General features: G+C 54.8%; 2 protein-coding genes across 2 annotated transcripts in view; one reads left to right on the top strand and one right to left on the bottom strand.

Moving 5' to 3' along the window:
* SPG11 (SPG11 vesicle trafficking associated, spatacsin) overlaps nt 1–18107 on the top strand; it is a 31013-nt gene extending 12906 nt beyond the window's left edge. The window contains exons 16-40 of the mRNA XM_054272525.1: nt 7–210; nt 883–989; nt 1678–1823; nt 2133–2294; nt 2634–2700; nt 3233–3398; nt 4979–5157; nt 5666–5774; nt 5977–6136; nt 6864–7091; nt 7409–7609; nt 7914–8021; nt 8786–8945; nt 9052–9266; nt 9686–10376; nt 11257–11393; nt 11974–12172; nt 13065–13202; nt 13715–13848; nt 14438–14545; nt 15049–15217; nt 15793–15881; nt 16334–16489; nt 17039–17190; nt 17726–18107. Of these exons, the coding sequence (XP_054128500.1) occupies nt 7–210; nt 883–989; nt 1678–1823; nt 2133–2294; nt 2634–2700; nt 3233–3398; nt 4979–5157; nt 5666–5774; nt 5977–6136; nt 6864–7091; nt 7409–7609; nt 7914–8021; nt 8786–8945; nt 9052–9266; nt 9686–10376; nt 11257–11393; nt 11974–12172; nt 13065–13202; nt 13715–13848; nt 14438–14545; nt 15049–15217; nt 15793–15881; nt 16334–16489; nt 17039–17190; nt 17726–17909 (4369 nt within the window). The 3' untranslated portion in view covers nt 17910–18107. The remainder of the gene's footprint in view (nt 1–6; nt 211–882; nt 990–1677; nt 1824–2132; nt 2295–2633; nt 2701–3232; nt 3399–4978; nt 5158–5665; nt 5775–5976; nt 6137–6863; nt 7092–7408; nt 7610–7913; nt 8022–8785; nt 8946–9051; nt 9267–9685; nt 10377–11256; nt 11394–11973; nt 12173–13064; nt 13203–13714; nt 13849–14437; nt 14546–15048; nt 15218–15792; nt 15882–16333; nt 16490–17038; nt 17191–17725) is intronic.
* Nucleotides 18108–18552: 445 nt separating this feature from the next.
* EIF3J (eukaryotic translation initiation factor 3 subunit J) lies at nt 18553–26454 on the bottom strand. Its single transcript, XM_054272524.1, has 8 exons — nt 26386–26454; nt 26197–26297; nt 22689–22746; nt 22376–22467; nt 21857–21971; nt 20898–21056; nt 19857–19930; nt 18553–19547 (listed from the first exon to the last, which is right to left on the bottom strand). The coding sequence occupies exons 1-8, from the start codon at nt 26411–26413 to the stop codon at nt 19419–19421; spliced, it is 756 nt and encodes a 251-aa protein (XP_054128499.1). The 5' UTR covers nt 26414–26454; the 3' UTR covers nt 18553–19418.
* Between the last annotated feature and the right edge of the window lie 544 nt (nt 26455–26998).

Genomic DNA, 26998 nt, shown 5'->3' with positions numbered 1-26998 from the left:
TGACAGAAAGGGAATTTTTGTCCCTTCTGAGCTGGAAGATTTTGAGCTGCTGCTCCAGAGGCTGTCGTGCGTGGGGGGAGTCCTGCAGAATCCTCACCCTGTTCCAAAGTACAGCTCTGCCAGTGGCCTGGACTTCCATGCTCAGTTTGTCCTGCACTGCCTGGAGCACAGCCTGCAGTACCTGCTCTACACTTACCTGGACTATTACAGGTAGGAATGCTTCCCATCCCTCACACCCCGCAAGGGAGCCCAGATTTAACAAAGGAAACACCACTTGAACAGTTGGTGGGGAGAGTTTTCCTCAGCCCTGGCAGTGTCATTCCCCAGGAACTCTGGGGCAATGTGTGAGGTTTTAAGCTGTATTTTGAAGCTTTATTCAGATTGTCTTAATATTAATTTGTGTGTCAGTCATGAAAGGAAATAATTCCAGCTGTAATTAGTATAATGCTGTAAACAATACATCCTAAATGAGCCAAGACAAGTTACTCTTCAGAAACTCAGAATTTACAGAAACTCTCTTGAGCACAAGTGTGAGCTGACTGCTGATATGTTCACAGATAAGGAAATTGCTGATTTCCACCTAATCTAGGGTTAGCTGGGGTTTGAAGGTGGTACCAGTAGTAGCTATTGGAGCCATATGAATGCTTCCCACTTAATGGATACTTGGCAATTAAAATTTCTGAGCTCCAACTCCAGTCTAACACTGGAATTAGCAGAGATGTAGAAGTGGACCAGAAGGAAAGCCACTACATCATTTCCTAGTTGTTTGTCTAACCACTTGTATTTGGCATTAACACCCATGAGATGCTCCAGTCTTTAATGCCGTGTCACAGCAGTGGTTACCAGTGCTGTATTTTCACTGTGCTGCTCATTTATTTGCAGTTTAACCCCTGCAAACTGCCCTGTGCTGGGTAACAAGGAGCTGCAGGAAGCACATCCCTGGTTTGAGTTCCTGGTGCAGTGCAGAGGGGTTGCCAGCAATCCCCGAGGTAGGAATTGCTCAGAGGGGCTGATGTTCCTGCCCTGCCCTGGGCACAGCTGGATTGAACCTCTGCTCTGCTGCAAAGCCCCCGTCCATCCATCACCTCCTCATCTCTGAAATCTGGTGTGGTTCCTGCTGGAACTGTGCTCACAGACCTGGAGCCTGCTCAGGAGTGAGAATCACTCTGTGTGTGACCATCCTTCCCTCCAGCTCAGTTACATTGCCAACAGGTCCAGCAGAAGGAGAATTCATAGGAAAACACACGTCCCATTAAAATTAAACCTTCCTCTAGTCCCTGTGGTGCATTTTGATTCCCCTGCCCTTGGATTGTGTGTTTGCTTTACTGAAAACCAGTAGAGTTTGTGCCCCTAACTCCTTGCACTTTTAAAACATTCCATCTTCTGCAGAGTCACACATCAACAAAAGGCAAAACTAATCCCAAGTGAAAGCATGCTCAGTGTAGGATAAGGAATTGAACCACTCCAGTGCTAAACTGTGGGGCTCAAGCCCAGCCTATCTGTGTGGGCAAAGTTTGTCTTCTCTGTGTTTATAGGCAAAGTGAGGGAAACCAGTATGGACAACAAAAAGTAGAAAATTCAGCATTTTTCACAGTCAGAGGACACCTGTAACGTGTGATTGATGGTTCAACACTGGTTTTACATGGAATTAAATGTCACTTTTTTTTTCCTTTTAAGATCCCAAGATGATTTTCCAGGCCAGCCTGGCCAACGCTCAGATGCTGATCCCCAGCAGCCAGGGGGGTGTGAGCAGCATCCTGCTGGAGGGCAGGACCCTGCTGGCCCTGGCCACCACAGTCTATGGGCCTGGGGGCATCGACCAGGTACTGCCTGAGCCCCCTGACCCCTGTCCTGCTGCTGCACTCGTGGCTGTGACAGGAAAGTGTCCCCTTGGATAGAAAACTGCCGCTGCAGAGGGGGTGACCAGGGTGTCACGATCCACAGCACAGTCACTGCAGCGTCAGGTGCTGGGGCACATGGCCCTGATACAATTTAAAAGCATTTTACAGGAAAAATTATGATACTTTTCTGTGTTGTCAAATTCCCATGGGGTAGATTGGGACGCCCCAGAATTATTTTGTTGCTATTGAATGCAGTTTCCTCCTAATTATTTTTGCTTGCTTGCGATGTAGGTCCTTCAGAATGAAGATACAGAAAAACCTCTAAAGAAAGTTGATCCACAGCTCTTGAAGATGGCCTTGACCCCTTACCCCAAGCTGAAGGCTGCTCTCTTTCCCTCCTGCACTGCTCATGGGATTTTGCCTCCTGACATCTCTCTGTACCACCTCCTGCAGGTACACAGGGTGCTTTTGGCAGGGCACCAGCACAGAGGGGTTTGTGGGCAGGGGGGCCAGGGGTTGTTTCTTTGGGATCCTGGATGTGCAGCTGAAGTTCACAGCTTCATCCTGAGCTGCTTTTTCGGGTGGTCTCTACACCCCTGTGGGTTTGCAGTGCTGGAATGTCAGAGGGATGTTCTCGCAGTGTTCAGTGGGCAAGGTGTTTAATAGTGCAGAAATTGCAACGTGTCAATTTTATAATGTTTGTAATGGTAAGATAATTAGAAATGGAGAGTTACAGGACAGTGATGTGAAATTCTTAAGCTGCCTCAATTAATTTTGTTTCTGATCTTTCAGTCATTAATGCCCTTTGATCCCACGAAATTGTTTGGCTGGCAGTCAACAAACACTCTGGCTGTGTCAGGTATGTCCCTTGCCAAGGCCTACATGCTTTCCTAGCCTGAGCACCTAAAGTAAATTACTTTCCTAGCCTGAGCACCTAAAGTAAATTACTTTCCAGTAAATTATCTGAGTACTCAATTTACTCAGATAAATTGAGTAAATTTATCTGCCAATTGTTTGGCAGATAAATTTACTCAAAAGGCCATTTTTTTCACAAGGAAAATAGTGTAATCTACTGAAATTCTGTTTTGATCTAGAATTCTAGATTTTCGCGTTAAGCTCTTCACAGGCAGAACTTCTCTAAATATAGAAAAATTATCTAAAATATAAGATAGAAAATCATCTAAATATAAGCTAGAAAACCATTGTTTTGTTTTCCAAGCAGGCTGAGGTGATGGAGCTCTGTTTTCCCAGGGAGGAGTGGGATTTCAGACTGGCTTTGGGTGTGACCTAGAGCCCGAGGGGCGCGTTTGGCTCTCCCCGAGGCTCTGCAGCTGAGCCCTGCTGCTGCCGTGCCCTCAGAGTGTCCCTGACAGTGCTGCCCTGTGTTGCAGATGCCTGGAGCCAGCTGCCCCACTTCTCCAGCCCCGGGCTGGTGAGCAGGCACGCCGTGCAGGAGAGGCTGCATTTCCTGTTCTACCTGCGCCACGGCCGGCCCGCCTTCGCCTTCGGCACCTTCCTGGGCCAGCAGCTGGCCAGGAGCAAAGCCCCCAGGCTGCTGTGAGTGTGCCCGGCAGGGCAGGGAGCCCCTGCGTCCTCCCCTGCAGCACAGGGAGCCCCTGCGTCCTCCCCTGCAGCACAGGGAGCCCCTGCATCCTCCCCTGCAGCACAGGGAGCCCCTGCGTCCTCCCTTGCAGCACAGGGAGCCCCTGCATCCTCCCCTGCAGCACAGGGAGCCCCTGCATCCTCCCCAGCAGCACAGGGAGCCCCTGCATCCTCCCCTGCAGCACAGGGAGCCCCTGCATCCTCCCCAGCAGGGCAGGGAGCCACTGCATCCTCCCCTGCAGCGCAGGGAGCCCCTGCATCCTCCCCTGCAGCACAGGGAGCCCCTGCATCCTCCCCTGCAGCACAGGGAGCCCCTGCATCCTCCCCTGCAGCACAGGGAGCCCCTGCATCCTCCCCAGCAGGGCAGGGAGCCCCTGCATCCTCCCCAGCAGCACAGGGAGCCCCTGCGTCCTCCCCTGCAGGGCAGGGAGCCCCTGCATCCTCCCCTGCAGCACAGGGAGCCCCTGCATCCTCCCCTGCAGGGCAGGGAGCCCCTGCATCCTCCCCAGCAGGGCAGGGAGCCCCTGCGTCCTCCCCAGCAGGGCAGGGAGCCCCTGCATCCTCCCCTGCAGCGCTGAGTGTCCCCAGCAGGGAACTGGGGGGTCCCAAGGGTTAGAAATTAGATAGCGCTGAAAGGAGGCGAGCTTGGTTTGGAGTTACCTCAAGAAATCTGCACAAGGGAAGCAAGAAAAATATTGCAGTCCGATAAAACATGGGTGGGCTCCCCTTTTAGGAAATTGAGCCTCTAGTTGATTTTGCAGGAGCATGATGCCCCTTTTCTGTGACATTTCCTAGTGGTGATACTTCTCTAGTTTAACTAGTAAGGCAAGAAATGCACTGGGGGTTGATGGAATTAAATGTCCTGGCTGAAGCTTCAAAACCAGGTGTTCAGTCAAGTGACACATCTTGCTTGAATACTGAAATTTGCTGTTTAGTGTGGGAATTAGAACAAACCACTTTGTTTCTGTCTGGTTTGTGTATTAGTCTCTGTTTGTTTCTCTCCGTCATTTCACACAGATCAGTTTCTCTTGTGCAAACAGGTAAAACTGGGGCAAAAAGGGAAATATACGTTAATATGGAGGGAAGTCAGGGTTTAAGAGAGAGTCAAGGATGCAGGGTTATTGCAGCGACTGCTGTGGGAAAACCCTTTGGGTACATTTTTCCCTTAGCACCATCTGCAGGTCGGACTCAGGTTCCTGGGGCTGCAATGGACTGCAAACTCTGCAAGGGCTCTTTGTACCTTTCTCAGCTGCCGAGGGGGTGTTTGTTAATTATGGCACCAATTCCACTACCTTTAGTTTTGATAAAGGTACTGAATTGCAGACTGTGCTTGTCATGTGTGAGCCTTCATTCTCATCCCCACGTTTTTCACAAATGTGAACCCTCAGGCTCACAGTTACCTCTGGTGCCGATGGCTCAGCGTTCAGCAAACCCCGCAGTGCTCGCGTGCCTGGGAGGGAGTTTGGGGGTGTCTGGGGAAGGGAGGCCGGCTCCCCTCGCACAGGGGGTGCCAGCTGTGTGTGTGCCCCTTGCAGGATGCAGCAGGCGGCTCGGGAGGCCCAGCTGCTGGCCCTGAGCTGCTTTGGCGTCCCCTCGGTGGCCGCGGCCTGCGTGTGCTTCCTGGAGCTGCTGGGCCAGGACAGCCTGGGGCTGCGGGTGGCCCTCAGGGCCGCCGGCCTCATCTCCAGCCACAGCCCCACCAGGGACTCGCTGGGTAAGGCTGCGCCTGTCTGCCCTGCTCTGGGTGCCTTGGCAGGGGAGGGGGGTGCAGGGTGCTGCCTGGGGCTCAGCAGTGCTCTAAAAGCATGGAAGAGCTTTCTTGCGCTTTTGTTCCTGTTGCTTTACTCATTCTGAAATGTGCATTTTGATCCTGTAGTGTGAAATAAGGCAGGAGGGCTGATACAGGCTGTATCAGGATCTAACAGGCACTGTCCAGCAGCTGCCTGGGACTGATACTAGTGAGGCTCAGCTGTAATAATATTACAGGGAGTTAAACAAAGTGCATTGCCAAATCTCCTTTCTCCTTCCTAGCATATACCTGCAGGGAGATCTGGTGTTAAAATCTGTAGGGAAATTCAATTTATCTTAGAAATGACTTGAGAAGGTTGAATTTCTAACTCCAGGGCCACAGGTGTCTGCTGTCCCAGCTAGGGAGCTGCTCCTGAAAGTGCTGCCCTGGCTCTGATCCCAGCAGCACCTCAGGAATGTGTTCTTTTAACCAGTGGAGAAGCTAACAAGGTTGGCTGATGGTGACAAGGCGGCAGCAGCAGCAGTTCTGACCTCCTTGGAAGAGGCCTTCTGGGACAACATTGAGCGGCAAGGCATGAAGAGGTGAGAGCAGCCTGGTGTGAGGGCTCACCTGGGCGATGAGGCTGAGCACGGCATTGTGCTGTGTGTGTGTCAGATAACACCAGGAGGGCAGCAGGGACAGTGACCTGGTGCAGCGATTCCTGGTGCTGTGTGCAGGCAGCCCCAGCGTCCCCTCAGAGCTGAGCTCTGCTGCCAGCACTGCAGCTCTCTGCGTTCTGTGCAGGACATCCAGTGGCTGCAGCAGGCAGTGGTCCCTGGTGGTGCAGTTCTGCAAGCTGCACAGCCTGGAGCTGAGCACGTCCTTCCTGAGGGAGTGTGCCAAAGCCAACGAGTGGCTGCAGTTCCTGATCCAGAGCCAGCTGCACGGCCACCAGCCCGCCCAGGTGAGCTCCCCGTGCTCTAAACTGGCTCCTGGAGCAAGGGAATGCCCCAGTGTGCAGGCAGCAGGGGCCTCACCAGTGCTGGGGTTTGGGTCTCTTGGGATCTCCGTACCCTGGGACTGTGGGAGCCCTTCCCTTGTAAATTTAATTGAAACTTAAGTAGTTACTGCTTTTTTTTAATTGGAGACTTGACAGATGTTCAGTGTGAGTTACAATAAAGCCACTCATCTGTCCTTTCAAAACTCAAATTGATTTTTTAATAAAGATACTTAAACTTTTGAGAATCCAAATTTTCCGTCTTTGGTTCGGAATGTGATTTAAAAATGACTAAAACACTCCAATAAAAGCAATTGGGAGAAGTCATGTGAGGAAGCTAAGTGGGAAATTCCAGGTAAGATGGTGCTTAGCAGGGCAGGATTTTAACTTGGATCTGCCCGTTGTTTTGGAGAATCTATAACTCCACAAAAGCACCTGAGTAGACCCTTCTCAGCTCTGTTGCTGCACTACAAGAGAGAGCAGAGCTGAGGCTCCCTAGGAGACATTTGAGCTTTGTGGAAAAGCATGAGCTCTCATTAGAATAATTCACACCTACAGAACCCCCTTTCCTCTCCAGATCTCCAAAGCTGCTCTAAAACTGAATTTGTGTTTTGTGTTTTGTCTCTGTGTGCTCAGTGGCTCCACCCTGCCCTGTCCTGTGTGGCCTCACGGGGTTCTGTGCTGTTCCCCACAGGTCGTTCCCCTGCTGCAGGATTTCCCTGCCGCGCTCCAGGATCACCTGCAGCTGGCCCTGGGGAGGCTGCTGGGGGCTGGGGCCGGTGCTGCTGCCAGGGCCCGTGCAGGGAGCCTGTTCCACACCCTGCTGCAGTGCCAGGCGCAGCCCAGCCCCTGCGGCTTCCTGCTGGCCGAGGGGCTCGGGGCGCGGGCGCCCGTCCTCAGCGTGCTGGCAGCCTGCTGCCCCGTGAGTGTGTGTTCCTTGTTCTGTGGGCATGGGTGCTGGCACAGCTGGGTCTGCCCCAGGGCTGTGCCAGGCTCTGCTGCCCCGTGAGTCTGCACTGCTGGGCATTTGGGGGTGGGTGGTGGCGCAGCTCTGCCCCGGGGCTTTGCTGCCCCAGGAGTGTGCCCTCCGTGTCCTGTGGGGATGGGTGGTGGCACAGCTCTGCCCCAGGGCTGTCTGCAGTGCCATCACAGCTGCTCCTGTGTCTCTGCGGTGCTGTGCCCACCGTGTCCCCATCCACCAGTAGTGGAGGTGCAAACCCTTCCTTTTGGCATTTCCAGGGTGCCAACCTCATCTCCTGCCTCTGTGTGTGGGTGATCACTTCTGTGGATGATGCCACCAGGGCTGAGGCCACTGCTCACATGCAGGGCAGGGCAGAGGGTCCCCAGTGGGACCTGCAGGACCTTGCTGTCATCTGGAAAGTCTTCCTGAGGAAGCAGAAGAGTAAAACACTTCTGAATGGCTTCCAGCTCTTTTTAAAGGTGAGGGGATGTGGTTTCAGGGGTGTATTTGATGTGTCTCACCCTCTGTCTTGCTTTGTGCCAAGGATAACCTGGCTATCCACTGAAATTCCCAGTCAAAGTGGAAATTCTTCCAATTATCACAGATTTTTGGATCCTACATCAACCTTGCATGCAATTTTAATAAATTAAAGCTTCATCGTTCTGCTGGTGAGGGAGACAAGTTCTGCATTTATTGAATGAAATAATAGATTATTTTTAAAAGTATGATTTATTTATTGGGTGCTTCTGGGAATTTATTATGATCTGGTTTTGTGTCTTAAAGGATTCCCCTTTGCTGCACATCCTGGAGATGTATGAGCTGTGCATGAACTGTAAGAAGTACAACGAGGCTAAAACCAAACTGGACAAATTTCAGGAAAGCCTCACAAACGTAAGGAAATCAATTTTCTCTGAATGTCATTGCTGGGATTGGGCAGCAGGGCCAAGAGGAGCAGTGTGTGCAAACACTGTGTCTCTCAATGCAGATGCTTTAACAATTTTTTCCTTTCCATCCCAGTTTCTAGTTCCCTGCTAACTGACATTATTCCCTGTCATTCATGGTTTTCCTTCCTGGGCACTGGGCTCAGGCAGCTCAGTTCCGTTCCCCAGCAGTGCCAGGGCTGTTTGTGTAACAATTCATCCTACCTGGTCCTTCTGGCCCTGCTCAGCTCTCCCACCTCCCCCTGGCCCTGAGCAGCACCTGCTGCTCACCTGCCGTGGGACGTCCCTGCTCAGCACAGCTTGGGGCTGGCAGCTCCCTGTTCCATCAGTTAATTAATTAATGTAACAATTAACTCTACCTGGCCCTGCTGACCCTGCTCAGCCCTCCCACCTCCCCCTGGCTCTCAGCAGCACCTGCTGCTCACCTGTCCCAGCTCAGCACAGCTCAGGCCTGGCAGCTCCCTGTGCCCCGAGCAGGGGCACTGCTGCTGCCCCTTCCATTCCCCCAGGAGCCCAGGAGAGCCCCCCCAATCCCGAACCCCTTGTTTCCCCAGCCGGGGGCTGCAGGGGGAGCTGCCCCCCATGATCCTGAACCCCTTGTTTCCCCTTGTTTCCCCCTGTTTCCCCAGCCGGGGGCTGTAGGGGGAGCTGCCCCCCCTGACCCTGAACCCCTTGTTTCCCCTTGTTTCCCCTTGTTTCCCCCTGTTTCCCCAGCCGGGGGCTGCAGCGGGAGCCGCCCCCGCGGTGCCGCTGCCGTGGCTGCGCTCGCAGGCGCTGTTCCTCCTGGAGCTGATGCTGCAGCAGTGCCGCACCGACTACGAGCTGGGCAAGCTCCTGCAGCTGCTGGCCGCGGCAGAGAGCCTGCTGCTGGATGGTGAGCACGGCAGGAGCCCCGGCCCCGGCAGGGCTGGCTCCCGAGGGAGCCCCGGCCTCCCCTGGGCCGCAGCCCCGGCTTTGCTGAGCTCGGTTCTCCCTGCCAGGCCCCCACCTGAGGAGGCTCTGTGCCCTCAGCGAGGCCCTGAGGGACTCCTCCATCCCCATCAGCCGCTCCATCCTGGCCCCCTGCAGCCTGGAGGCCTTCCAGGGGCAGTGCAGCTCCGTCCTGGAGCAGCTGCAGGAGAAGGGAATGTTCGGCCTGGCTCGGGAGGTGGCAGCCCTGGCTGAGCTGCCCGTGGACAGCGTGGTCATACACGAGGTACAGTGCACGTGGTGGCAGTCGCCTCTTCCTGCTGCTGCCAGGGTGGAGGATGCAACTTCTCAGCCTTCCCGAAATGTTAATTTTTCTGTTAAGTAATTATTTATTTTAAATGCAAGTGCACCCAACACACAGGCTGGAAGTGCTGAGCTGCAGAGTGCAGGACAGCTGTCCTCATTCTCTTCCTGGTTTTATTTGTTTGCAATCAGTTTTATTTGGGGAGGGAAATAGATGGGTTTGTCCATCGGGGAGTGTAAGGAGATGATCTTTAAGACCCCTTCCAACTCAAACCGGTTCTGTGACTCGTTGCATATTGGGGCACTTCTCTAAATCCAGTATTTCAGTGTCGCCCATCCTGTGTGAGCTGGAGTTTTCTTTCTTGGAAAGACCATTGTGATAAACCTCTGTGGGTTTTACAGGTTCTGAGGGATCTACATCATTTAAGAGACAGTGGCCAGTGGCATCAGAGCCAGAGCAGAGCAGAGTTCTGGCAGAAGTGCGACGACACCTTCAGTAGACATTGCATCTGCAGCCGAGCCGCAGCACAGTTCTTCCTGCAGCAGGCTGGCAGCGTGTGGGACCCCTCGGGGCAGGAGAGGACAGCCAGCCTGGTGGAGAGGCAGCTGCTGCTCACGCTGGCCGGGCACTGGCTGGCCAAGGAGCCCGGGGTGGCGGTGCAGGAGCTGCAGGAGCTGGAGCAGCAGCTGTGGCAGTGCCGCGTGGCACAGCGGGCGCTGCTGCCCGAGGGCTCGCAGCCGTGCCCCGGGGCGCGGTGCTTGGGCAGGCTGGCCGAGCAGTTCTCCTTTGCCAGGCTGGCAGCCCTGGAGGCGGCCGAGCCCCGCGGGCTGCGGGCGCTGCCAGCCCGGGCGGCGCCGGGGGCGGCACCGGGGGCCGCGGAGCGGGCGGCGCTGGGGAGCCTGCTGGGCACCCTGCTGGAGCAGGGCGGCGTGCTCGAGGCCGCCCGCGTGTGCCGCTACTTCCAGCTGTGGCACCGGGACGTGGCCCTGGCGCTGCTCTGCAGGGCCCTGGCCCTGGGCGAGGCCGGGCCGGAGCAGCTGCAGCCCGAGGTGCAGAGCCTGCTGTCGGCCGAGGCCAGCGCGGAGCCGGGCGGTGAGTGAGTGCTGAGCGCTGTCTGCCCTCCCTGCAGCTCCCCTCAGCTCTGCAGAAACAGCTCCTGCTGTCCTGCAGCTCCCCTCAGCTCTGCAGAACTCAGCTCCTCCTGCCTCCTGTCCCTGCACCTCCCCACAGCTCTGCAGACACTCAGCTCCCCCTGCCCTCTCTCCCTGCTGCAGAAATGCTCCTCTGAGGGCAGTCTGTGGCCTTGCCATGCACATGTCCCTGTGTGCTCCTGGCTGGGTGTTCTGTGTACAATTTCCATCGACCTCAAACCTTTCATTTGTCACAGCTCTCAGTTCTGGCCCAGTAAAGCAGCACTGTGCTTTATCCCTCTAATTGTAACACTCCACTAATTTTTTTTTCTGTAGCTGAATGATGGAAATGCCTTAGTTAATACATTTTTCTGACTCCTTTGTGCATTATGAAGGGTTTTGTGTTTAGTAGCAAGGGTTTATCAAGGGTTTCTTGTTTAGTAGCAAGGCTAAGGCTGAGGATATTTATTTGTAAAGCTCTCTGCATGTCTGTGAAGTCTGAGTGAGCAAGTTTCAGCTGGAACATTGCTTTCCAATACTAATGTGTAAAGCTGAATAGACATAGAAGAGCATAAATGAATCCTAACCCATCAGGGAGGCTGCAGAACCCCTACTTAATCTTATGCTTAGAAATTATATACATGAGATCTTATCAAGGATATTTGAGTTCTGTTGCGTTGTTTGTACCCTGAAACAAGTGTAAGATTTGAAAAATGACAAGAGCTCAGTTTTCAGAGTCTGAGGAAGTGTTACGGAATTGCTGCAGGTTTTGGGAGCCTTGCCCAGGTGTAAGGGAGCTGTCTGCCTTTGTGAGATAGGAATTGATGGTTTTTTGTTCCCAGCATCCAGCCTGGAGGACTGGACCCCTCTGGGGTGTGGGGATGATGCCGTGGTGGCAGCACTGAAGGCCCTGGCAGAGGAGTGTGTCCATGGCAGGGGTTACTGCAGGCAGGTCCTGTGCCTCTACGAGCTCTCCAAGGTAAGCCAGGGGCCAGAGCCTTGGGCCAGCCCTGCTGGGGCAGGGCAGGGTGAGGGGGTGAAGGTCTCAGCAGGAGCTGCAGAGGGTGGAATTCCAGCCCTTTGTGTGGGAAAAGGCCAAAAGCTTCCTGTGCTGAGCTGAGCTTGAGCACAGCTGATCCAATTGCAGCTCCAGGTGATGCAGTCCCATCCTCACAGATTGCTCTCCTCAATTCAGTGCTGTTTTACACTTCTTGGGCCTGAAGCTGCAGCCGTGTCCTTGGTTCTGGGCTGGAGAAGGATTGTTGTGTCTAACTGAACTGTGAGGAGAACTGCTAACACTCTATATGAAGTTCAGTTATACATCAATGCAGTACAGAATGTGGAAAATGTGAAAGCTCAAACTTCAGGCATCACCTGTGGTTAAGAGGAGGTGCCATGGTCGGGGATGCTCTGATGGGATTTTGGGTGCTCCCCCAGGATCTGAGCTGCTCCTTCGCGGAGGTGCCATGGGTGGGGATGCCCTGATGGGTTTTGTGCTGCTCCTTCGGGGAGATGCTGTGGGTTAAGGATGTTCTGATGGGTTTTGTGTGTTCCCCCAGGATCTGAGCTGCTCCTTCGCGGAGGTGTCGGCGCGGGAGCCTCGCGAGGTGCTCGGGGCCATCCTGGCGCGGCGGGGGCCGGAGCGGGGCCGCAGGGCCCAGGCCTTCATCACCTGCCAGGGGCTGCCCCCTGCCACCGTGGCACCGCTGCTGGCACAGCAGATCACCCACGAGCTGCTGGCCTCCGCCCAGGGAAAAGGTGGGCACAGGGGAAACGTGGGGACGCACCTGGGCTGTGCTGGGGCACAGGGAACACACCTGGGCTGTGCTGGGGGCACAGGGAACACACCTGGGCTGTGCTGGGGCACAGGGAACACACCTGGGCTGTGCTGGGGAGAAGGGAACACACCTGGGCTGTGCTGGGGCACAGGGAACACACCTGGGCTGTGCTGGGGAGAAGGGAACACACCTGGGCTGTGCTGGGGCACAGGGAACACACCTGGGCTGTGCTGGGGCACAGGGAACACACCTGGGCTGTGCTGGGGGCACAGGGAACACACCTGGGCTGTGCTGGGGAGAAGGGAACACACCTGGGCTGTGCTGGGGTTTGGTCTCTGGGGGGATTTGTGCTTCCCAAAGCAGCCCCTGCACTCTGTCCCTGAGGGCTCAGCTCTGCTCTGTGAGCATTGTCTGCCTTGTGTAAAGTTCTGTACAAATGTTCATTTGTAATTATTCCTGTGCCCAGTGTGGTGTTGCAGTATTTAAGGTTGCATCTTTGTGGACATAATTTTTTTAAAAGGATTTTTAACCTTGCTGCCCCACATCATCTGATTTGGGAATATCAGGTGCATTTCCCCGTGTAAAGCATGACAAAATGTTCTTCCCTTTCTTTTTTCCTTTGAGAAATGAGGGGCAGCTGTATAGTTGTCCACAAGGATTTTGTTGGGTTGAACTGGCAAAAAAGTATTTTCTGATTGTCAAAATTAAGCAATAACACCCAAAGAGTTTTTAGGGTTGTAGTCCCAAGTCCTCAGTCAGTCTGGAAGATACCAGATTGGTTTGTTTGGGGTTTGTTAATTAATGATAAGAAATAACAGGAGTTCTCTCGTGCACAATCAGCAGTGGTGACAGAATTCTCTCTCTGGCCACAGGGCAGAAGCAGGCTTGGAACCCTGCAGTGGAGAGCCAGGAGCTCCTGCAGCTTGCCAAGCTGTGCCAGGATCACACCTTGGTTGGGATGAAGTTGCTGGAAAAAATCTCCTCAGTCCCCTGTGGGGAGCTGTCGTGCAGTGAGTAAATGGCAAATCCTGCCTGGTGTAACATGTGTGTAACTGATGTGGCATTGTTGGCTTCAACTTACAGCTCAAAGGAGAGGCTCTGCTGCTGATCTCAAATTTGATATTCAGTTAGTAGGGCTGAGGATGTGCACAGTAGATAGGGGTGTTGCCTAAGGGTTTATTTTCCAAACAAAATTGAGATTTTTGTGCTAAGCAAGAGGTGGGAAATGCAGCCAGGGAGTGACCTGAGCTGTTGTGGTGGTTTTTTACGGAAGGGGCATTGTGACTTTGTTCATATTTATCACAGTTAGGAACTGAATGTTTCAAACCCAAATGTAAAACTCGTGCCCTTCCTTTCCCAGTGCAGGGCTGGCAGGCGGGGCAGTGATGATGTGTTACACATTTGTCAGCCTTGGCTGGGGGAGGCTGCAGCTTCTGTGCTTGTGTGTGTTCTGTGGAGAGAGGCAACAATTCACGATTTCCTCAGCCCTTGAACTGAAGTGCCAGAACCTTCTGCTCCTCAGTTACAGAGCTGCTGATCCTGGCCCACAGCCTCTTCAGCCTGACGTGTCACATGGAGGGCATCACTCGGGTGCTGCAGGCAGCCCGGCTGCTCACCGAGGAGCACCTGGCTCCCAGGGAGGAGTACGGGCTGCTGGTGAGTGCTCCTGGGGCTGTCCTGGGCTGTCCTGGGCTGTCCTGGGCTGTCCTGGGCTGACAGGGGCTGTCCTGGGGCTGCCAGGGGCTGTCCTGGGCTGGCTGGGGCTGCCAGGGGCTGTCCTGGGGCTGTCCTGGGCTGTCCTGGGGTGTCCTGGGCTGGCTGGGGCTGTCCTGGGGCTGTCCTGGAGTGTCCTGGGCTGTCCTGGGCTGTCCTGGGGCTGTCCTGGGGCTGTCCTGGGCTGTCCTGGGCTGTCCTGGGCTGGCTGGGGCTGTCCCTGTCCTGGCTGTGCCTGCCCAGTGGTGATTCAGCTGCTGGGGAAATGTGCTGCTCTGTGGCACTGGGCTTCTTTAATTGCTGCCTTGAAGGATCTCCTGGAGCCTGGGACGTGCCCAGCGGAATGGTGTCAGTGCTGCAAGCTTCACAGCCTATTTTTATGAGATAAAACGATGCCCTGTGAGCTCACAGCTGCAGTTTGGGCTGGTGTAGGAGTACCCCCATGGCTCCAGGGGCGCACGTGCAGCCAGGGCTGCCCTGGGAGGGGATCGTTCACTGCCCTGGAGCTGCTGAGGTGCCCTGGTGTCCCCAGGTGCGCCTGCTGACGGGCATTGGCAGGTACAATGAGATGACCTACATCTTCGAGCTGCTGCACCAGAAACACTACTTCGAGGTGCTCATGAGGAAGAAGCTGGACCCGGTACGTGAGGGGAAACGTGCAGGGAATTGTGTGGCTGCATCAGGAATTTACACCCAGTTTACACAGGCTGAAATTGTCTGGGCATTTTACTTCCTGAGTAAAATTTACTTATTGAATTGAGAGTCAGGTTTCATAGAAATAAATTATTGCTGGGATTTAGTCTTATTTTAGTTGAACCATTATTTCCTAATTAGTTCAGTGCTACAACGACAGCAGTGTTGAAACTTAAAACTTGGCACCGTCAGTTTTAACATCCTGCTTTGCTTTTATTTGCAGTTAGTTTCATGGGGGTTTTAAAAATCACAGATGCTCATAGGTTTGTTTTAAGTAAGCCGTGAAGAAATGTCACAAGCTGACATTGGTACGCAAAGAAGCGCCCGGGTGCTGGATTTTCATGCGCGGCTGGGCGCGGGTGGGGGGCCGCTGTTGGGTTTTGGGTCCCTTTGGGGACAGGGTGGCCTGTGGGCGCCCAGGGCCGTGCTGAGGGTGCCCTCTGTGCCCAGAGCGGGACGCTGAAGGCGGCGCTGCTGGACTACACCAAGCGCTGCCGGCCCGGCGACAGCGAGAAGCACAACATGATCGCGCTGTGCTTCAGCATGTGCCGGGAGATCGGCCAGAACCACGAGGCTGCCGCCTGCACCCAGCTCAAACTCATCGAGTGCCGGCCCTGGGGTGAGCGGGGACGGGCAGGGGCGGGCCCGGGGTCCCGAGCAGCCCTGCAGCTGCTGCTGCCCGTGGGAGGCTCCTGCGCCGAGCAGCTCCCGGTGCGCGCAGCGGGGCTGACACTCGGGGCTCTTTCCTGGTGTAACGTTCCCGTGGAGCAGGGACACAGCCAGGCTTCCCTCGGCCCACAGGGCGTGACACAGTGGCCTGGCAGGGTTTGTGTCTGTGAGAGTGGCACCCACAGGGTGAGCTCTGCAGCGTGGGCAGCCAGTGCTGTGAGAGCAGCGACACCGGGAGCTGTGCCAAGGGATTTCTGAGTGCTCAGTGCTGGGATCTGCCACAAATGTGTGGCTGGGCTTTCTTTCCAGCCTCCAATCACTCAACCAGGCTCCAGCAAAGCTTTGATCCATTAACTAAACAAGCAGTGAGTTCTTTCCTGCTTTTTTAATACATAAATTTTGGTTTAGTTTGTTGCTGCTTTATGAGACAACACCAGGGGCAGACTTGGCCCCGGGAGGGAGTTTGGTAACTTACCTTGTCACCTTTATAAATAATTGGTTATTCCTTCTTTTTTCCTGTTTCAGAGGAGTCTCTTCAGGATGTTCCAAATTTAAAGAAGCTGCTGCTGAAAGCTGTGACTCTCTTCATTGATGCAGCAGAGAGTTACTCCAAGGTAAAGTGAGATGGAATGGAATGATTTGTGGAGCACGTGAGGAGTGGGCTGGGCTGGGAGAACACACCGAGCTGCCCTGGGGAGGGTGTGCAGGGCCCGATGCAAAAGGGATCTGTGTCTCTGCAGCCCCTGGCACCAGCAGCATGGCTGTATCTGAGTGTGCTGTGCTGGCCCCTGCTCAGGCTTTAACAAACCCTGAGTTACAGGTGTGTTCCCCACTGTCAGGGCAGGGACCAGGAGCTTAACGAGCAAGGGTAGAACAATTACAGTGTTTAAACCCAAGCGTAATTATGGTGGAAGTATTTGTGGGAATGAAGCTTTGTTTAACGCCGATGGAACATGGTGAATGTGAAGCTGCAGTGCTCTGTCGCTGCTCTCAGGCCCTGCAGGGCCCTGAGCTCTCTCAGGGGTGCTCCCAGGCTCCCTGGAAGCTCTCAGCTGCTCTGTTGCAGGACTCGTGCGTGCGGCAGGCGCTGCGCTGCCGCCGCCAGACGCGGCTCATCACGCTGCAGCTGCACTTCCTGGGCTCAGGGCAGAGCACCAGGGTCATCAACCTGGGCAGGCAGGAGCTGCCAGGAGCCATCCTGGCCTTGCCCAGGTTCTACCAGGTGAGCTGGGCTCCCTTGGGCTCCTGTGTCGGGAACGACTTGGGCACTGCAGTGCCCGAGTGCTCAGCTCCTTCTGGCCTCAGAGCCTGTGGCTGTTACCCCGGCCTTATATCCTGTGGGATAGAGGGACAGGACACAGGGAATGGCTTCCTGAGGGGCTTGGATGGGATAATGGGAGGGAATTGTTCCTGGGAGGATGGGCAGGTCCTGGCGCAGGTGCCCAGAGCAGCCGGGGCTGCCCCTGGATCCCTGACAGTGCCCAAGGCCAGGCTGGATGAGGCTTGGGGCAGTCTGGGGTGGTGGAAGGTGTCCCTGTTTAGGGGCTGAGGAAGGTTGTTCACAGTGCTTTGTTCCCTGTATTTCTCCGCTGTATTTGTTACCCTGTATTTCACAGCAGCAAGGGCTGGGTGGAACAGAAGCTCCCCAGTAGCGAGTTCTCATTATGGCACGTTCTGTGCCATGAGCTCTCAGTGTGGAACGTTCTGTGCCATGAGTTCTCATTGTGGCACGCTCTGTGCCATCCCCCTCCTGTCCCTGCTCTCCCTGCAGGCAGCCATCGTGGCCGAGGCCTACGAGTTCCTGCCGGACTGGGCTGAGGTCCTGTTCCAGCAGGTGATCACCAGGGGGGACTTTGTGTACCTGGAGGAGTTCCGGCAGCAGCGGCCGCTGCGGCCCGGCCTCTTCGAGGAGGTGGCCAAGAAGTGAGTGAGGCTCTGCAGCTCTGCCTGCACAGGGCCCTGACAGGGGGGAAAGGGGTCGACTGTCCAACTGTTATGGATTTGAGATAGAACTCCAGAATGGTTTGGGTGGGAAGGGACCTTAAAGCCCATCCAGTGCCACCCCTGCCATGGCAGGGACATCTTCCATTGTCCCAGGCTGCTCCAAGCCCTGTCCAGCCTGGCCTTGGGCATTCCAGGGATCCAGGGACTGCCTCAGCTGCTCTGGGCACCTGTGCCAGGGCCTGCCCACCCTCCCAGGGAAGGATTTGTTGGTAGGCTTGGTCCTTGGCCCAGCATGGAAGTCACTCTGATCCAGCCTCGTCCTTGAGCTGGACAAGGATGGAGCTCAGGGCTGGGCAGAGCAAATCCCTAAAATGAATCAGAGCAAGTAAACAACCAGGAGATTCAAGTGTAGGTGTTGAGTACGACCTCCTGTTGAAATGCCACTCTTGCAGGCCCAGAGCAAGGCTCAGGGGCCTGGGGAGGTTCTGTCTCAGTCCATGTGCAATTGTTGCAGGGTCAAACAGCAGCAGCCCCCTGCTGATGCTGCCCTGAGGAACCTGAAGCGGTTCCTCACCCACTGTGAGGACATCTACACCTACTACAGGCTGGCCTACGACCACAAGTTCTATGACGTGGTGAACTCCCTGCTGAAGGACCCTCAGACTGGCTGCTGCCTCAACGACCTCTTATCCAACTGAGCTCCAGCTGAATCCCAGCCCAGCACAGGCTGCAGCTCACTGCTGCTTTACACTGATTTTATCCATGGCCTGCTCACAGGGCTCTGCTGCTCTGTAAAAATTACTCCAGAAAACTGCACAAAGTTGTAAGTAGTTAAATGCTGACTGTGTTAACCTGAAATTGTGTTTTGTATAATAAATCCTATTGTTTATAAATTACTTGAGTCACCAGCAAACACTGACTGGCCCAGGTAGGGGGTGAAGCAGAGATCCAGCAGCCCTTTAAATCAGGGGCAGAGGCGAGGGAGCAGCCCAGGAATTGTATCCAAAGAGGCTGAAACAGGTGTGCAGAATGGCCAGGCAAGGGCGGTGGAATGAGCAGAATCACTGCAGGTTTCAGGTACCCAATAGAATAATGCCTTCTTTGAGTCCAGTCTGATTTCTAAAATCTTGTACGGCTTTAAACAGCCCATTCCTAATTCTGCTGTCTTGGAGTAAAAGAAATAATCAAGTGCAAATGTATTTTTACAGTTATTAAATCAAAATTCCTTTCCAGGCCCAGGCCATGGGCAGACTCCCAGCACAGCTCAGCTTTGCAGCTCTCCCTTTTCAGGTATTTTTCCTGTCAGGCCCCAAAAAGAACTGTGCTCCAAGGCCAGCCTGGTGAAGTCCTCAATAGTGATTTTTATTAAATTAGTTGCTTTATAAAACATTGCAGATGTTGTAATTGTTAACATAACAATTTGCCCAACTGTAGGAACTGCTGCAGTTTGCTAAGCAAGTTTGGTTTTTAATGAAAGAAAACGGCTGAGTTGTGAGAGACCCACCACAACCCAGGAGAGCCCCAAGGAATTCATGTGGCTTGGTTTTTTCTTTTACACTTAACCCCTTAATTAACTGTTAAAGAACACCCAACCCAGACAGCTGCATTAGTAGAAATTTAAATGACTGGAACTAAATAAACTTCATCCTTGAGACACAAGTGGGTTTTGCCTTGCTCTGCCCCACCAGGTGCTGTTCAGGTGTCAGGCTCTGGAGCAGCGGCTGTCCCAGGGGACAGGCTCCCAGGTGCAGTATTCACACTGAAGTTAGCAGTTCCCTTCCCAAAATACTGAAATCCTCAAGCTCTAACTCAAGACAAAGCGACTGGAACTCTACGTGCACACCCTGCCCATGCTGCAAACTGCTCTTGCTCAGCCCTGGCCCTGGAGCAGGGACAGTTAAGGCCATGTCATGGAGCTGTGCTGGTTATAATCCTTCACCTTGTTCCAATTCCTCCCCGATTTAGTGGCTGCTGCAATGAATAGCAGCAGTGCCCATTATCAGAATTTTGGGTTTTTAACTGCAATTTACAGACCTTTTCCATTCTACCCCCGCCCGGAGCTTCCACCCGGACCCGGCACCTCCAGCCCCAGCACACAGATACTGCAATTCTGATTGTAGCATTTGGCAGAATTTAGAGGAAGAAAGGTTGTGCTACATGTTTAAGGGATTATGGGCAACAGAAAGACAACAGAAGGGAGATAAATGTCACATGAAGTCTTCAAAGTCTTGTACGTACTCGCCGTCGTAGCCGCCGTAGTCGGCCAGGTCGTCTTTCATCGTCGCCTTCAGCCCCCCGCCAGGCACAACACCTTTTTTCTTCTTTTTGGCTTTATTCTGTGCCAAGGGGACAAGGGTGGTTATTGCACAGCCCAGAGCTCTGCCATTACCCCAGCCAGGCCCAGCCCAGTGGCACTGAGCAGCCACAGCCCCTGCACTGAGCGTGGCCCTGCCGATGGTTTCCACCCCACGTTTTCTCTTCCTAGGAAAGCCGTGACAGTTCCAGGTGTCCCCAGCTCCCTGCACCACAGCCTGGCCCTCCTTTGCCTTTCATCCTATTTCCCCTGGACTCTCAACAAGTAACTAATAAATGCAGGGGAGCCCCAAGCAGGGGCTGTGATCCCTGAGGAACAGCCCCAGCCTTACCTTCTCTTGTTTTTGTTTTTCACTGCATAATACTGTCAGAGTGTTTGTGATCTTTTTCAAATCATCCACCTCCACTGCATCAGGGAAGAAAAAGGAAAAAAAAAAGATTCCTTATCAATTTTGTTCTTATAAGGCAGTTAAGTAACATCCACAGTCTCTAAAACTAGAAATCAGCATTAGTGTAACTATGGGCAATTACTTGATTTAAATCAGCAGAACACAGAGTGGGTGGTTCTGGTCCTTACAATCCCAACAAGGATTCCAGCTGGTTCCTTGGAAGCCTGAGCCTTGTCGAAGGTAAAACTTGCAAATAAAGTTACTGAACACAAGGGTCTTACAGAGACATTTGAACAGTTAAATATGGAGACAGTAAGATACAGTAAAATGTATTAAAAGGAGCACTGGATTAACAATAAATTATTCTGTTTATCAATAAATGGTGCGAGAGGCTGGCAGTCCCTCCTGTTAGGAGCTCTGGAACCCCTGAGATGGAAGCTGCCAGCTGGGATGATGGATGTAGCCAGCTCCTGCTGGGATCGAGTTACCCCTCACTGAAGGACAACTGGGTACAGCACAGGGAGCCATCCCAGCCACTGCTCCAGCCACCAGGGCACTGGGAATAGGAGTTTAAATTACTTCATCTCTGTAGAGTTACATGCTGAATTCCAGAACAGTTAATCTGCAGTTCCAGAATTACATGAACTTGATTTTGTAGTAGTTTCCCTCTAAATGAGGTACTCAAATTATCTGCCTAAGAGAATTTACTCTTATTATTATTTTAGAAATGGCTTCAAGAAAAACATGCAGGATTTAGATCAGCATAAAAATTCACACATTTAAGGGAACTGTCTCTAACCAACGTGCAGAAAGAGCACTCTTGCACGAGGAGAGGATCCTAGGTGGAGTTGGTGGGAATGGAATCAGGTCGGTGCCTCATTTAGCCCAAACTCCCAGAGCAATCCCCTCTGAGCACTAGCACAGCACGTTTTGCACTCCAGCTGCAGCCTGCTCTGGCAGCAGGGCTGGGCTGTCTGCACTCACAGGAAATACAGACGTCCCGAAGCAGCGCCTCCAAAAAGCCGGCGTAATGTAGGGACTTCTCGTACTGCGTGATCTTCTCCTTGAGCAGCTTCCCAAATTCCGTGAAGTCGTCTTTAGAAGAGGGGTTCATGGCATCTATTCCACAAGTGCTATTTACACCTGCAGGACAGGCAGGGGTGTCACAGAGACCATGTGAGCCCTAAAGGGGGCTCAGCTCCCACCTCCCTGAGCTCTGCTCCCCCACAGCCAGGGTGATCCCTGCCCTCACAGAAGGAAGGAAGTTTGCTGCAAAACTCAGCAATTTCATAGGATCCCTGAATGGTCTGGGTTGGAAGGGTTAAACCCCATCCAGTGCCACCCTGGCAGGGCAGGGACACCTTCCACTGTCCCAGGTTGCTCCAAGTCTATCCAACCTGATCTTGGGCACTGCCAGGGCAGCCCCAGCTGCTCTGGGCACCCTGTGCCAGGGCCTGCCCGCCCTCACAAGGAACAATTCCTGCCCAATATCCCACCTAACACTGCCCTCTGTCAGTGGAAAGCCATCCCCCCTTGTTCTGTCACTCCATGCCCTTGTCCAAAGTCTCTGCCCAACAATTTTTGAAGCTGAGTCAAACTCAGTAATTTGACCCAGCTCTTCCTGTTCCCTGGACAACCTGCACCAGGAAAGGAAGCCCCTTTTCCCTCAAACAATTCCTGCCTCAGCCTCCTGAGTGCCGAGCTCAGCTGGTTCTTTGCAGCTGTGCACACCCCCCAAGCTCTGTGACAACCTCCCCTGAGCAATGAGCTGAATCATTCACCATAATTAAGGAAACTCTTCCAGTTTGAGGAATGCTGCTGTGCATCAGCATCTTTGCTATTTTTTTGTTCTCGGTGCCACAACTCTGCGTGCTGAGAGCCAAACCCTGCCCATGTTTTGCAGGGTCCCAGGGGTTTATTTATTTCCTGCTGCTTTAACTCACCGAAGGTTTCCTTTGCCAACTCCAGGTCTGACTCCTCTTGCAACTTCTTTAGCCGTAGTTTGTCTGCCAACTGTTCTTCTGGTGTGAGCTCCTTCTGTTCCTCAGGTGCCTCTAACTGCAGGAGGGCACACAGAGAAGGTGGCACGTTAAAGACATGGTGCCTTCTCCAGAGCCACTGCGTCACCCGCGGCTGCCTCCACTCAGGGCACATGGAAAACCTGGGACCCATTCCTACAGTCCCAATAAATTGTTCATTTCACAAGGAATGGGAAGAGACACAAACTCCCACTGCTGCCTGTTCCATCACTGCTGCACACAAAGGAATGGGATAACACTGATCCAATCGCTGGTTAAACTATGCAGGAATTAAAGCTCCCAGCCCCAGATGGGATCATGTACAAGACCTAAGTTTGGTTTATCAGATGAGTCAAGACCTTTTCGGATCTTGCTCAACCTCCAAAAAACCAAATCAAACCCACCCTCTGAATTTTATGTGACCCAAAAGAAATCAGGAGTTACCCTTTTTTTAAGCTCCTCTTGCTTTTTCTTTTGTAGCTTTTCTTTTTCTTTGATTTTTTCTGCTATTTTCTTTTTTTCTGAAACTTTCGGTTCTGTAAAGAGTGGAATAGCAAACACAGCTCTCAGAAATCTGATGATTTTTCCTCCCCACACAACCACAGACACTGGAAGCTCAGCTCCTGGGACTGAGCAGAGAGTTACAGACATTTCTGTTAAACCCAGCCCCGCTCAGGTTCAATCCTCACACACCCCAGACACAAACAGTGCCTGTTCCCATGCTGATACAGAGCCAGGGGTTATCTTAAAGTCTCACCTTGTTTTACCTCTGTCTCCTTCACCTCCTCCTCTTCCTCCTCATCATCCCAGTTATCCTGCAAAACAGCGAAGATCCTTTTACAGTCACCTGTCACCTCGTCAGAGCCCACAAACCCACTGATCTGGTATCAGAGTGAGGGAGCCATGGGAGCTGTGTCTCAGGGGTTTTTGGAGCTGTCCACACTGGTTGGGGCCAGTTCCTACCATGAAAAAGGCAGGTTTTGGTCAAACAACCATCTGGTGTCAGTAATTACAACAGCCAGGTCACAAACAGTCAAACACCACTGGCACAAAGAGGACTTTATTCTCATTTTGGCATTTTGAGACACTGAACATCCCTGAGGGATGGGCACAGCACAGCCCTGCCGGAAGCCCCCAGCCCAGAGCAGCACAGGCTGCTCTGTCCCACAGCACCAGGGCCCCTCTCCTGGGCTGGGACAAGCTTCCCATGGCTGCAGGGCTTTTCTGGGAGGCCCCAGCAGAGGCAGGGGTGCAGAGCCCCACGCTCACCGGGATGTGCTGATCCAAGCAAGGAGACACCAAGCCCTTCCACAGCTCACCCCGGGTAATTGGCACCTGCAGGGGACTCGGCTTCCCTGCCACATTCCATGGAGCTGACTTGAATTTGGAGCAGCATTATTATAGCTCACATCTCTTTAACTGTGCTACACCCACTGCTTAAACAGCTCCACTCAGCACCGAGGAGCTGCCTCAGCCCCAGCCCGGCCAGGCTGACAGTCAGATGCCAACTGCAGAGGAAGGGCAGCCTGGCCACGAGGGATTCACCCGTGGGACACTTCACAGAGGGCACGGGGGCAAGGACTCTATCAACCCCATCCTGACAGCCAGGCCTGGTTCATAACCCAGGAATTCCAAATCCTGACAGCCAGGCCTGGTTCATAACCCAGGAATTCCAAATCCTGACAGCCTTGCCTGGTTTATAAACCCAGGGAATACCAAATCCTGACAGCCAGGCCTGGTTCATAACCCAGGAATTCCAAATCCTGCCAGCCTTGCCTGGTTTGTAAACTCCAGGGAGCTCTCTTGGAGGAAGAGCCAACTGCCCCAGTGCAGTGTCCTTGCAGTGATACAGTAATTCCCAGAGAACACATTCATTCCCCAGTATTTCAACACTGTTTCTGTGTCCTTCACTGCCCCAGGAACATCCTCCCTGCGGCTGGGCCTGGGCACTGGCTCCCAGCTCCAGCCGAGCTCTGGGATGGAGCAGGCGCTGCTCTGCTCTGGCTGTGCCAGCCCTGAGTCAATAGATGAAAATTCCTGGCAGCAGGCCTGACTCCTGGGGAACATGTGCTGGGGAACACTGAGAGGAGTTTTGTTACCAAAGGTGCTAATTTTAAACCCGGGAAGTTGACGTTTCCCAAATTAACAGTGACTGCAAGTTCACTACTTAAAAACCCTCCAAAACACAGATCTGCAGATACAAAGCACATTCCACAATGTGAGGTGCCTTAGGAAAGCCGTGGCCAGAAAACACTTTGTGCTGCCACTTTAGACCACGTCATCTCCCTCACGTGGGGATTTCCCCATGTGGGCCCTCACACTGAGGGATCCAGGGCCTGAGCAGGGGCCTTTGGAGTCTGGCAGGAAGAGCAAACCAAAGGAAAATAAACCAAAACAAACCACCTTTCCTTGCTGGATCCTCTCTAGATGCAGCTCTGGCACTAAACCCATAAACCCTTGGAAATAGTTAAGCAACTGCATTAAACTATGTGTAGATGTAAAATGTCTTCCCAGTGCCAGAGGGCAGGGATGGATGAGATATTGGGAAGGGATTGTTCTCTGGCAGGGTGGGGAGAGGCTGGGATGGAACTCCCAGAGCAGCTGGGGCTGTCCCTGGATCCCTGGCAGTGCCCAGGGCCAGGCTGGACAGGGTTTGGAGCAGTGGAAGGGTCCCTGCCATGGCAGGGGTGGCACTGGATGGGGTTTAAGGTCCCCTCCGACCCAAACCGTTCTGGGATTCCACGTGGGCAATGTTTGTTCCTACATTAAACAGACAGAGACCCCTCAGGTGGTTCCTGGAGAACCTCTCTGGTCCAGCTCTCCTGGACACATTCTATCCAGCAGGAAAGCTTCTCACTTTCTAAGGAAGGAGGAAAACCAAATGTCATAAACAGCCTGAGCTCAGGTGTCTGTGCACACCTGTCAGTCACAGAGCTGTCAATCTCACACACCTGTGTCAATCACACACACCTGTGTCACTTCCACGCTGCCCACACTCATTCCCAGTGCCTGGGACTGCTGTGCACACACCTGTCCTTGTCCTGCTGCTCTAATGTCACACCTGGGACACTGGGCTGGGGCTACTATTCTATTTAAGAAGATAAGTTACACACAGAATCACAGAAATCTGGCAACTTCAGGGTTCTTAAAAGATGAACTACTTTTTCCATACTGTTTATGGGAAGAACTCCACCTGAGCCCCAATAAAAACTGCTGGTGCTTTTCAGAGATTCTGGTAACAGTGTCCCCAAAACCAACCCTGAGTCCTCACCCAGTGTTACAATGTCCCAGGGCTGGAGGAAACAAAAAGGTCTTTTGTAATTGCCTCATTCCACTGAGAGAACCCCGGGATGGTTTGGGTCCCCAGGGACCTCAGAGACCTCCCAGCTCCACACTGCGCTCTGGGCAGGGACACCTTCCACGGTCCCAGGCAGCTCCCAGCCCTGTCCAGCCTGGCCTTGAAACCCATCTGGTGTGCTCCTTGTGCATTCCCGGGCAGCCCTTAGCACTGTCCACATGAGTATGGAGGCAGCAGCAAAGAGCCTTTGAGGGAGCTCTGCCTGCAAAAGCACCAGCAATGATCATCCACACGTTTTATCCCACTGCCGTGCAGACACCACGCTGAAACACGGCAAGATCCCGCCTCGCGGCGCTTGGAGAAGCAGGAAAATCGGGTGGAAAAGACGCGCTGGCAGAGCACAGAAGCTTCTGGTGAGCAGCAGAAGCACCGACACAGCACAGCCGTCATTAATCCCGTCCCGGCGCCTCACCAGCGCACCCCACTCCGGTGCCGGGCCCGGCAGGCTGCAGACAGCGGCGGACAGTGCCCCACAGCCGGGGGAGCGGCTGGGGAGCAGCAGGTGGATCCCCAGCGAGCGGGAGGCGCCGCTCCCGAGCGCCTGTCCGAGCCTCCGTGCGCCGCACGTCCCGGGGCAGCGGCACCGGCTGCGGCCAGGGCGGCTCGGCGCCTCCTGCCACTGCCCCTTGTCACCGTGACCGAGCCGGGGCCGCTGCCGCGCGGCCGGAGCCGCCGTGCCCGGGAGCCCCGCGGTGTCCGGCCCGGCCCCGCCGCCCGCCGAGGCCCGAGCCCGGCCCGGGGCCGCGCCAACCCGCCCGGCCCGGCCCGCCGGGGCCCCGAGCCCCCGCCCCGGCCCGCGGCCCCGCTCTCGGCCGCCATATGGCAGCGGCCCGCCCGCCCCGCCGCCCCCACGGCGGCCCCGCAGCCGCCGCGCCGCGGGGTCCCGGCGGGGCCCGCCCGGCCGCACCTTCACGTCGTCCTCCTCATCCTCGCCGGCCCAGCGGTCCCCGGCCACCCCCGGCACCAGCCGCTTCGCCACCGGCTCCACCACCTCGAAGCTGTCGGCGTCTGTGGGGAGAGGAGCGCGGGTGAGCGGCGGGGAGCGGCGCGGGGGGGCCCCCGCCGGCCCCGGGCCCCGCGGCCCCGCCGCACCCACCCCACGAGTCCGCCGCCTCCGCCGCCATCTTGCCCCGACCGCGGCCGCCGGGCAGCGCCGCGCGGGGCACGCCGGGACGGCGGCGGACTGACCCCGCCCCGCCCCCGGACACGCCCCCGGAGGTGGGGCCTGAGCCAGCGCGGGAACGGGGCGGGAACGGGGAGAGGGGGCGGGGCCGGGACAGGAATCGGGAACGGGATCGGGATCGGGAACGGGGTCGGGGTCGAGATAAGGAACGGGATAAGGAACGGGATCGGGATCGGGAACGGGAACGGGATCGGGATAAGAAACGGGATCGGGAACGGGATAAGGAACGGGATCGGGAACGGGATCGGGATAAGGAACGGGATCGGGATCGGGAACGGGATCGGGAACGGGATCGGGATAAGGAACGGGATCGGGAACGGGATCGGGATCGGCCCTGGGCCCGGCATCCCGCTCCCCCGGGCCTGTCCCGGGGCAGCGCCCGCCCGGCGCTATCGCGAGCCGCAGCCGCGGGAGCCGCCCCGGCCCCGCCGCACGCCCAGCCCGGGAGTGGAGCGGAGCGGAGCGCAGGGAGCCGGGCCGGGCCGGGCCGGGCCAGGCCGCGCTCCGGGCACCATCCCGGCACTAT

Source organism: Melozone crissalis, unplaced genomic scaffold, assembly GCF_028551555.1.
Source record: "Melozone crissalis strain CALT ecotype California unplaced genomic scaffold, PUWL_Pcris_2 ptg000014l_1, whole genome shotgun sequence".
NCBI classification, from domain to species: Eukaryota; Metazoa; Chordata; class Aves; order Passeriformes; family Passerellidae; genus Melozone; species Melozone crissalis.
The sequence above is the reverse complement of the archived record's forward strand: the minus strand, read 5'-3'. Positions and strand labels throughout refer to the sequence as shown.